We start from the raw sequence: 12,102 nt of genomic DNA on the forward strand, positions 1-12,102 counted from the left end.
ATTAGTAAAGAGCTTAGAATAGTACCGGCCACCTAACAAGAGTGTGCGAAGTCAAAACAGACCCGGAAATGCAGCTGATAACAGTACCTACCTCAGACGACAGTCGTGGAAAGTATCAATAAACAAGACATTTGTAAAACTCCTAACAGTTCCTGGGTACCTGGTGAGTGCTCAGTACATTTTTATTATTATTTTCTATAAAGAAAACCTATGAAGATAGTATATCTATCGTCAAAGGTTTTAATGGGCACACGTCAAACCAGAGAACAGCTAAGTGATGTGCTCTACGACGTGACACAGATTGTAAAAAAAAAAAAAAAAAAAGCGAACATCAGAGCGAAGGAAGGATTATGTGCTCTGGGATGTGAAAGGAGGCTCCTCTGGCCAGAGGCTGGGGGAGAAAATGAGCCAGTGCAGGCTGTGGCGGAAGTCATGGGGGTAGATGGGAGTTAGCAGGGTTGGGCCGTGCAGTCGAGGTCCTGGGAAGCCTGCAGGTGTGCTGGGTTGTGCGGCTGGCAGTAGGGAGTCTGCCCGTGGGTGCCCTGGGGAGGGGACTTCTGCCCCCTGAGCACATGCTTCCCTGGGCTGCATGCTTAGGACCTCTTCTGTCCCTGCTTGATGTCCCTTGTCCCAAGAACTTACTACTTGGCTTTCATAGAACTTTCTAGAAATTGCATTTCTTCTCTAGAATGGCTCTGCCCCCACGGAAAGGTCTTCCTGGAAGGAAATGAGAAGGGAGAGAAGAAGTTCCCCTCCCCTAAATTCTCTCAGCAGGTGTTTGATCGCCACTTGTTCAGAGCATTAACTCCTTCTCGGTTTTCTTTGGAATCGAGTAAGTTGTCATTTACCAAAAACAATGATAATGGGCCAGATCCTATCAATGATCCAAGGTCACCAAAATACTCTCAGTATATAGGTTCTTTTTGAGTTGCCAGGCTTCATATAAAAAGATGCATCTCGGGCTTCCCTGGTGGCGCAGTGGTTGAGAGTCCACCTGCCGATGCAGGGGACGCGGGTTCGTGCCCCGGTCCGGGAAGATCCCACATGCCGCGGAGTGGCTGGGCCCGTGAGCCACGGCCACTGAGCCTGCGCGTCCAGAGCCTGTGCTCCGCAACGGGAGAGGCCACAACAGTGAGACGCCAGCGTACCGCAAATTAAAAAAAAAAAAAAATGCATCTCCAGTCTCCAAAGGATGCACAGTTTATTCTCAGGTTTTAAAAACTCATTGAGCTTTCCAAAGGCTTAGGATATAATGAGCTAGTTTTCAGTCTTTTTCAGCCTGTGATCTTGATGTTTTTCTATATCAGCTTTGGAACAACCAGTGAGTTAATTAAGGATGATCACTTTGGTTATCTGTAATCTTCACTTATAGATTTGTTAAAAGAAGTGGTCTTTTTGAAGATATTTACACACACGGACAAAAGGGTCACAGTCATACAGGGTGTTGCATTGGCTGCTGAATCTGCCACCTCAAATGGGAATCTTACATATGAAACTTTACAAATACCATATAAATGCATGTAAGAAAGAGATTATCTCCAGAAAATTAAGAAATTCCTTTCCCAAAAAACTATAGTAGTTTTAAAGAGTGAATAAAGGGAACAGAGAGAGAGAAAATTGACAATTTAGTATAGCGGAACTCAATAAATGCTAATAATAGCATATTAGAATGATATTTAGGGAAGGTTTTATATAAGAATTTATATAAAACTCTTTTTAGATGTTCTTCTTTTGGCCCTCAGAAGATCAAAGAAAGCTGTGAGGAGGACATCTTTGTTAGATTTAGAGTCGTTTGACATTTGAGCTGACTTATTAATTAACCCTCTGATACCTTCCAAGAGATTCTGACAATTCGTGGGCCAATTTCTATACAGATGAGGGAGGTGGGTGGGAAGACAGTATTTACTAAACCATGTCTATGGGTCAGCTCAGTTATATTAACTCATTGCAACCATACCACATTCCTCTGTGGTCAGTATTATCTCAGTTTTATAAATAAGGAAATACAGGCTCAGAGGGTAGGGATAAGTGAGTCGCCCAAATTCTCTGACCCATGAGGACAATGCTAGGATGCAAACCCGCCCAACACCTCATCATATTTTTCCATTTATAGTAACTCCCTGGTCTCTCCCTCTAATCCCAGAACAGTCATGAGCTTTCAGATTGGTTCAACTCTAATTCTTGAATCCATATCCAAAGCACAAAAACTGACTTTAAGTCAAATTCACTATTTTCAAAGGACCATCCAACATTTTACGACATTTCACAAAATATATTTTGTGATCAAGTCAGTTCGGGGAATACAGAACTTAAAAGCACAGTTCACCTGATTTTTTCAGTACAGGACTTCTTTGGGTCTTTAATATACTAATGTGAACTCTGAATCTCTAAGGGGAGCATATTACAGACATTGTTTCCCAAGCTATCATTTATTCACATATTCATTCATCCTTTTATTTTGCTAGAATACTTCAAGGGCTGAATTTTCTATGAAACCACCTTTCTTTTCCTTTTTTATTTATTTATTTATTTTTGCGGTACGTGGGCCTCTCACTGCTGTGGCTTCTCCCATTGCGGAGCACAGGCTCCGGACGCGCAGGCCCAGCGGCCATGGCTCACGGGCCCAGCCGCTCCGCGACACGTGGGATCCTCCCAGACCGGGGCACAAACCCGCGTCCCCTGCAACGGCAGGCGGACTCTCAACCACTGCACCACCAGGGAAGCCCGCAACTACCTTTCTTAATAGTGTGTCATCTTGGGCAAATCACTTTACCTCTTTGCACCTCCATTTTCTACTCTTCAAATGGAACTAAAGATATTCCAAAGGTCCCTTTAGCTTTAAAAATTCTATGGTGCAGCCTCTCTCCTCCCCCCAAAGTCTAGGCATTTGTGCTACCAAGTGAACTTGCTAAGGATAAGGTTTTCTGAAAACCATTCATTCATTCACGAAACAGTGATTCGTTGCCAAGCACCATGACAGGTTTTGAGGACAAAAGGACAAGATACAAATAACATGAAGATACACTGTACTCAGGATGAGGCCGTGATATGATGATAAACACAGAGGAAGAGAGCATACACATGAACTCATGATACAATACAGGAAGAGAGCAGTAGCAACATGCATAGATAATAGACTCGCACGAACCGGTGACTATAAAACAACTCAGTAAGAGAGAACAGAAATACGCCTAGATAATAAAGACTCGCGGAGGACCTGCCTCCTCTTTGCAGGGGTTGAGTAAGGCTTTCAGGAGGGAAAACACCCAGTGTCTTAAGGGATGGGTCGGCATTCCATGAAGGGAAGGTACTCCAGGCAGAGGGGACACAGGAACAAAAAAAGCATAGGGGCTGAAGCAGCATGACATGTGCCGCGATCTACAAGAGTTTGGCAATTGTTAGAACGTAAATAAAGTTCAAGGCGGGGGAGCATTCGCTGTAAGAAGTAGGCAGGGCCCGTTGTTGAAGGCCTTCTCTGTCAGATGCTTGAACTGGGTCCTGTGATGGAGAGCCAGTGGAAGACTTGGAACAGGGATGTACCATTTTAGTTGTGTGGAAGACAGATGCAAAGAGAGACAAGAGAGGTAGGGAGACCAGTGAGGAGACTCCTGCAGATGTCCAGGACATAGACAGTGAGCACCTGAACCAGGAGACTGACAAGAAGAAAGCAGAGGAAAGGATGGATTTGAGACACAGTTCACATTTTGTAGGTACAACCTGCTCAGCCTGATGGATTAGAGGAAGAGGGGGAAGGAGAGAGACCACCTCTACTGTGGATGATGGATACACGCTGTCTGTACAAGAGGAGGAAAATCATGTGATGCGATCAGTTTTGGACCTGCTTAGTGTAAGGCCTTTCTAAGATATTTGTAGATATGTTAAAATTGGAGATGCTCTACCACAACCTTTTTCTGTGCATCAAACTCAAATGGAGATTTCATTTTGAGGATTCGCATTGGGGGATGACTCCATATTGCTGGTTATTTGATTTAGGTTGTCGGGACGTTGCAAATAAATGGCAAGTTTATCTTTAATAGAAATGTAATTACTAATCAAAATTATAACTAAGTTCATTTTACTCTTATTTAACCATGGAGTCACGAGGCACACAATAGTGTTTATACTTGTGGATTTAAGTGTAGCTGGTATTAAATATATTTTTTTGTTGAAAGACAATCAACATGACTATTAATTTAGATTTTTTTTTTTTACCAGTATTATAAAATGTAATTTAAAATATTCTTCTTTTTACCGAATCATTGAAATTGTTATAAAGTGAACTAAGGAGACTATAAGTCTACTCTGAACTTCATCTATGCCAGGCGTTCAAAACTCTGCTATACCTCAAATCGAGGAACTAACGCCTCACTCTTCACTGCTGTCGAGATGAACTAAAACATTTTCTGAGGGGCTCTTACCATTTCTCTCTGAATGCAGGATTTTTTTTTTTTTTTTTTTTTTTTTGCCACATGACTTGCAGGATCTTAGTTCCCCAATAAGGGATCGAACCCAGGCCCCGGCAGTCCTAACCACTGGACCGCCAGGGAATTCCCTGAACGCACGATTTAAAGCAGATTCTGGAAGGATCTTTCCGTAGGGGTAGGAATATGGTCTGTAATAAGAACTGACTCCAGTATCCCTCCAGTGAGGGATAAGAACTGACTCCAGTATCCCTCCCAGTATCACTGGAAGAACTGACTCCAGTATCCCTCCAGTGAGGGATAAGAACTGACTCCAGTATCCCTCCCAGTATCACTGGAAGTGATATAAGCATGAACCAGGACCCAATTCATTTGTGCAGGTCTATCAGCAAGTAGTTGCAGACATCCTGAAAGGAGGTGATAGGAATTTTAAGGGAAGAAGAGGGTGAGAAGAAAGAGTAAACACGAGGGGAAAAAAAATCTCTTACCAGGTTCTTGTTGTATTTTGTGGTTGTTTTTAAACCAGGTTATCTGAGGCTCTGGGACACCGTTAGCGTGACAATCTAAAGTCATAGAACTGCTGACAGCCACTGTGTGATCACTGAGGTTTCGAAGGAGGTAGGGTGCTTCCTGATCTAGTGAATAAAGAAAGGGAATTGTTATTACTCGTCAACCTTATTCTTTTATTATATATGCATATCAACATTTTAGAAGTAGAGAGGAAAACAGCAGAACTCAACTGTAAGTTTTCACTCATATTTTCTTCCCTCAATTTCTCCTCTATGGTTAGCCTACTGCTTCCTCCTTATTAGGTTACTACAATAAATTGAAATCTGTTAGAACACAGGAAAATCAAGAACTCAACTCTGTAGTTTAGATTTCAGTATCAAGGTTTTTGCCTGGCCAACTAGTTGCCTTCCTTTCTTTGAGAGAAGCTTTTTCTAAAACCTAAGGATTTTGCGTGATATTTTAGGAACTAAAAAGGAAACAGACATGATTTTGGATATCGGCTTGTAGTGAGTTTTTACACAAATACAGAGAGTTATAGTAATGAGCTCATCGAATTTTGTATTTTTGTGTTTCACTAACATGTGAGGGCGTGTTTGTGTCACTCAGCTGTCAGTAACCTAAACTGTAAGCAGCAGACCAAGTGGGAGAATTTCTTGAACTTTGAAGCTTTATTGATTATCTCTTTCCTCCAATCCCTTCCCAAATGCAAACGAACAAAGGATTAATTCAAGAGGCAGAGGCACAGATTTGTAGTTTTTGCACTATATAATAGTACAAATATTGTATTTTATATTACTTTCTCTTAAAACATACAAATATGATACAATTTATTTTAATAAAATGCCAACCAATATAGTACAACAAAATGGATTTAATACATTAGGATGCAATACATTACAACATTAAAATCTCACAGAGGGACAGCAGTACCCCAAGGCCCCCGTGAGTACGTCTCTTTTTTTTATGGAATCAGTCCTGCTGATGCGTATACATTCTAGTTGGGCAGGTGCTGGATTGGTAACTCAAGCTTCCACGGTCAAAGAGTAAAGACAACTCCTGAAATCTTCCCCACCCTCTCAAGTCATCCTCCCCCCCCCCCAACTCGTTGCAAATCCTGGAAGACAAATCAAAATAGTTTTGACATCACTTACACATTCTGCGTCACTGGTTTCAATTACACAGTCTGAGCTTTCTCTGACCATTCCTCATCTTATTGTACTAACACTGTGAAAGCAGCTTAGGAGTGATTACAACGCTCTAAGAGATGACACCTTGCAATGGCTCTGATTCCATGTCCCTGCAGGATTCTGCCGAGTCCCCAAACCTTTCTGTTTTTATTCCTGCAGGGAAACTCTCAGGATTAGCATTCATTAAAGCAATTGAGAAATCTCAGGTTAAGAAGTATATTACCATACGACTTTGAGAACATGTTGACATAGCATGACATGGCAGGGTGGCTATCTGTTAGGAGAAACAGATTTCTCATTCCATTTTGATTTCCATAGCTTATCATTAGTCTTTTCACATTTTATACAAAATGCAATCTGAAGGCAAAACAGACTTGAAGGAGCGCTAATTTATAAACTCGTCAACTATAGTGTGAAATGAGTGATAGCAACGATCCTTTGGCCTGTTTCAGTGTAGCCTTCCTAGTCTCATCTTGCGCCCCCCCCGGCAGACCCATTTTAACAGTTCTGGGTTTACATTCTGTCCAGTCTGTCAAATAGTTTTTCCTAATTGAAAACGCAGCCATGTATCAAAATCTTCCATTTTGATAATTCTTACATGCTTGATCGTTACAATGTTGACATTTTTACACAGTCAAGACCCCAGACATATCAGTGAAACATGACAAGAGAATAAGGAACAGTATCATGTTACTACTTAGCATCTTTTACAGCCAACTTTGACACACCTCATTTAAAACTCAGAACAGACCCCGTTCACTGAGTTATACTTGTAATAGCTTCCTCTGGCACATTTACTGCTTCCCAGGCATTAAATATGATAAAATAATCTATCATTGTCCATAGGTCTTATTAGAAGAAGGCAGTCTGAATACATGGCCTGCCACACCCGAATTATTTTCATAGCTACAAACTGTAACATCATCAACACAGACAGGATTTGGCTTCCCTGACAGGTGTGTTTGAAAACAATGCTTATATAAAAGAGAGCATCTTCTTTTAACATAAACGTCACGCAGAACTCCCAAAGGCCCTATCTGTACTACACAAACTTCAGACGAGAGAAGCAGCCGGAAGGCTGCAGAATGAACAGAGAATTCTCAATGAAATACAAAGTTCATATAAACATGTCTGAAACATACAGTATGATGATCTTTTTCTTTGTACCCATTTCTGGAAAAAAAAAAAAATTCTCATTTTTGGCAAGTTTCAAAATGACCAATCAACCAAGGAATTGTTTTTTAATCAATTCCCACTTTATAGTAATCTACTTTGGCATTTTAAATAGGAAAGGGACGTTGAACCCATATTTTTAAACCTAAGTTATTTGATGGAAATAGCTGCTTTCCAAAGTTTAACAAAGGGGAGCTCTCAAACTGAGAAAATCAGAATGAACGGACTATTTCTGCTGGTTATCAACAGCCAAAGATTGCTCCCCACCAGGTCCTTTTACTTCTCGGCATTCGAGCCCAAGAGATCTGCCAGGTCCCACAGATACGTACTTCCGATTCTCTATTTGGAAAGGGGACCGAGGAACCAGCCTCACACCCTCTACCCCATCTCAGTCATTCTGCATAGCAGGCTCTTGGTTCTTTCTCTATTTCCCCGTTATCCTCCCCTTACACCACACCTCGAAGACTAACTAACAAAAATCAAAACCCACCCAGTCCTTTCTTTTCCTTTTTGAAACTCTCTGGAAGGATTCTTCAAATTATCTCTCGGAAGTACTTCAAATCATCTTCTGTAACTACTAAACCCTTCCCCTCCCTAGGAAAGGATAGGTTTTGCATGTCCATTTCACCATGTTTTTCAAAAGTACTCCCTAAACCATTTCATTTGCTTTTTCAGCTTTAGTAAAAATTGAGCCTCCCACCCCCCCCCCCACCCCCGGCCAGGTCCTCTGGTACTAAGGCAGTTTCCTGAAGGAACACACTGACTTATAATGAACAAAGACGCCAGGCAAAAGACCCATAGGTAAAGTTTCCAGATACAATTGATTATTCTTTCCTTTGGGCTGACAACTTCCAGGTTACTAATTGTTTTCAGAGCATTTGGGGCTCCATAAAAGTGCTATTGTTTACTCCTTCACATTTGACAAAAGCAATTCCCACGTGAAAGACAAGTTGAGCCGTGGGACACAGTCTGTTACCTAAAGGAGGAAACAGTCTGGTGAGTTCCCAAGCCTGAAAAGCTGTCATATTGTCACCTCCTACTGAACAGCCCAGCCACTGTGTTCTAAGCCATGGCTATTTTGGTCATTATAGTTTGTTTTCCAATAGTTCAGGCAAGTCACATGTAATGATCAATCATAAATGAAAACAACAGAACAACGCATATGAAATTGGTGAAAAAGTCACTTTCCCCAGGAAAAAAAATCCTATTCAGTTTGCATATGGAGAAAGTGGACTTTTTTTTTTTTTAATGGACAAATTTGAGATTGACATTTGGAAGAATGCATTAAGCCTCTGGTCACAAGAGCCTTTATTTCCTTGATAAATTGATCATGGTACACAGCTGAATGCCATCCATTGGACAGGATAAAGTTCTTTAACCAGGGACAAAAATATTAAAAACAAAGGCATGAGCCACTTTTGTTCAGGTGCTGTCAGTGGCTGTGTAGTCCACTCAGAGGCAGTGAGGAGAAAACCCACTGGACTTGTTGACTAGCTACTGGCATTGCAGGAGAGAACGGGGCTTCATCTGGGTGGACTTTTGTAATTCATACTGTGATAAAGCTTTAATACCTCTGAATGACACCAACACCTTGCACCTCTGGGGCCCATCTCAGACGCTCCAGTTTAAAATTAATGTGCTTAATATAAAAAAAAAAGCATCTTCAAATAAATAAGCATTATAACTTGCTATCATCCAGGTGCTATTTACAAATCAAAAGCAGATGTAACAGTACGAAATAAAACCCGGCAGAGGTCCGTCAGAGTCTCCGATTCAACTGTCCTCATTCTGAGCTGGCCAATGAACCGATTCATGTCCATCTTTGGCAGACACCAGCATCTGTTTAAATTATTCGGGTTTGGCAGCTTGGAAACATAAACATAAAAAGAGGTGGGCATTAAAGTGGAAGGAAAGGATCAGTCCCGAGTTGTTGTCTATCAGGCAGGAGAAAACAGCAAAGAGCAAAACACACAGAGAACGCACTGCAGGGATCCTCCAAATCCAAACGAGCACCAGGTCGGCCCCAGAGAGCGGACCCCTCAGCCTGAACGGGGCGCCCAGAGCTGGGGGTCCCGGGGGGCTCAATGTGACTCCTATCATGGCCAAACTCATTTTGGGAGGAGCTTCTCCTCTGAGCCGGAAAATGAGCAACAGTGACAATAAATCAAGATGATATGACACAACTGTTACTTTGTAATGAGTCCTTTAATGTTTTACATTACTTTGTGAGGTACAATCATTCCTTGTGCTTTTAAATTTGGAGATCCGAGAGAAAACAGCCTTTCTGTTGCAGTGCTCACCTCTAATGGTCACTTCTTTCTTCTGGAGGATTTCTTCCCCTGTGTACATGTTCCTGGCTCGGCAGGCATAGGTGCCCGAGTCTTCCAGGGAAGCGTTCTTGATGACGAGGTGCAGCGTCACGGAGTGCTCCTTCGTGACGGCCGTTTTCTGCTTGCGGATGCTGTGCTGCATGGTTCGGTTATTCACTGTCCGCAGCAAGATCCAGGTAATGTCTCTGTACAAGAACTTGTTAACTGTGCAGGACAGTTTCAGGTCCTCTCCTTCCGTAGGCATTTTTTCCAAGTTAACGTGAAATCCATTGGGCACATCTGGAAAAAAAGAACAAAGGACTTGAGTGCCTAGGAAAATCAATGTCTCATCCTGAGGACATATCTCATTCTAAGACGGTCAAGGATCTTGAGGATTGTTCCTACACAAATTCAGTATCAACATTAAAAGGATGGTATTTATGGTTTTTGTTTTTAAAAGGGGAACGATCAGACATGGCAGGTAGGAACCAGCTCAGTTCGTTCCGTCAGAAGCGAGGCAGGAAATGCAAAATAGGACGTTATTAGGAGGGTACGCTCATTTGCTCAAAATTGCTCTTCAAAGTGGAATGCTTTTTTTTTTTTTTTTTTTACAACTTGGGATGATAACCCATTGCTTTATCATGTGCAGAAGTCCTCCTGGTAAGTGGGCAAAATAGGGAAGGACTCTAAGAGGAGTTTGTACTAGAAACCACAGGTGCTTTGATAGCCAAACTTATTTAAGTTGTGAACAGGTGAGAACAGGAAGTCCCAGGTCTGCGCTAGGAGACTCCAGTTAACGCTTTACTCCTAAACTTTGGGCTGACGGCATCCTCCTCCTGCTGCTGGCCCATCGCTCCCCCTGCTCTTTGCTGGCGCCAAGGGGTCCTTGCTCAGGTCCCCTTTTATGGTGACTGCTCTACTCAGACATAAAAGAGCAAGATTTCTTTTTTTTTTTTTTTTTTGCGGTACGCGGGCCTCTCACTGTTGTGGCCTCTCCCGTTGCGGAGCGCAGGCTCAGCGGCCGTGGCTCACGGGCCCAGCCGCTCCGCGGCATGTGGGATCCTCCCGGACCGGGGCACGAACCCGCGTCCCCTGCCTCGGCAGGCGGACTCTCAACCACTGCGCCACCAGGGAAGCCCAAAGAGCAAGATTTCTTCTGAAAATGCGGACAGCTAATCTCGAAGAGTTGCTAGATTGCAAAGTGGGGGCAGAAGGTTTCTAAATCAAATCTGCTCTTAAAAAACATATGAAACATTTTCCTAAAAGGACTGCATCATTGGAAGTCATTTTCTCCAATGTCATTCCCAGGTAACCTTCTTCTCCATCTTCTTGGCGCCTCTAGCCACAGCTCACGAGCTCCCCTCCTCAGCTTTCTTAACCTGGACCATCATTTAGCTTCTGCACTGAGAGTTCCTTAGTCTCCTTTTGGACCATCTCACCAGATGATTTTTAGAATACCATTGGTTGTTACTAGCCCTGAACTGGCCTGCTCTCAAAACCCTCCCATCGCTTGTTACTAGCGGCATATCTGTACTTGAGCAAAGAACTGGGGCCAACATTTCACAAAGAACTTTGAAGATGAAAAGCTCTATGTTATGCTATTATTATTATTATCCTTTGCACACAAAGCTATAAAGAAACCTTTAAACCTTAAGGGGACAATAGTCCAAAATTAGATATCATATCAACTCTTTCCTAAATCTCACTTTGCTTGTTTTTCTGATTTTTCTGGGCTCTGGCTTTATTATAAAGTGTCACGTCTGAAGAAATGCCAAAGTATTTCTTTGGGAGCCGGGGGGTAGCAGTGGTTTACGAAGCTGTCAATGACTGGAGAGAGAGGAGGCCAGTGGAAGTTTTCCTGCTTTTAAAATGAAAACCTAAGAATGTGCCAGAAGAGGCAGAAGCAGCTGACCATAGTTTTTTAACATAACAATAAGGTGTCAGAAATAGCCCCTCTAATTCAGCATCTTTTTATACTTGGGACACTTTCCAAGCATGAGGAGTTAAACATTAGCCATCAACTTTTACCCAGATACTAGGGCAGAAGTCTTGTGCACTGGTTGCAATCGTATTATTTCTGAAAAGACGGTAGGCTTCCATTTACGAAGTCCCATCCTGGTAGTCAGAACCCAAGTGGGTCCCAAGTAACACCACTGAGATCATGTAGAGAGTTTCTATTTACTTTAGTGATTTGAAACTTCCTGTGGAAATAGCTCACAGGTTTCCTGGTGGAAGATTTTGTTTATCTTTGCCAAGCACCACCAGGAATCTCAAAATAAAATGCATTTAGTGACATTGGGAAACCAGGGAGATAAGGCAGCGCTGTTCCTGTTTCACCCTCAGTAATTGCTAACACACCCAGAGTCATGCTGAGTGCCAACAGAACAGCAAAAACACACACAGAGGAAAAGAAAAGAATCGAATCCGTTTTCAGGTCCGTTTCTCATACGGGGACACTGTTAGGAGGCTGACTTGGTTTATGTTGTCAGATGGTACTTAGAA

At 42.4% G+C, this 12,102-nt stretch overlaps 1 protein-coding gene across 8 annotated transcripts in view; it reads right to left on the bottom strand.

The window, feature by feature from the left end:
- The window catches only part of FLT1 (fms related receptor tyrosine kinase 1), a 172,572-nt gene that overhangs the window by 64,487 nt on the left and 95,983 nt on the right, over positions 1 to 12,102 (bottom strand). For 6 of the 8 annotated variants that reach the window (XM_073794998.1, XM_073794997.1, XM_073794996.1 and 3 more), the window contains 2 exons: positions 9,592 to 9,900; positions 4,910 to 5,056 (listed from right to left, as the gene is read on the bottom strand). In XM_073794998.1, coding sequence (XP_073651099.1) covers positions 4,910 to 5,056; positions 9,592 to 9,900 — 456 coding nt within the window. Of the gene's footprint in view, positions 1 to 4,909; positions 5,057 to 7,988; positions 9,157 to 9,591; positions 9,901 to 12,102 lie in introns of those variants that run through there. The other 2 variants (XM_073795001.1, XM_073795002.1) reach the window with 2 other exon arrangements.

The sequence above is a fragment of the Tursiops truncatus genome, chromosome 18 (genome assembly GCF_011762595.2).
Source record: "Tursiops truncatus isolate mTurTru1 chromosome 18, mTurTru1.mat.Y, whole genome shotgun sequence".
NCBI lineage: Eukaryota > Metazoa > Chordata > Mammalia > Artiodactyla > Delphinidae > Tursiops > Tursiops truncatus.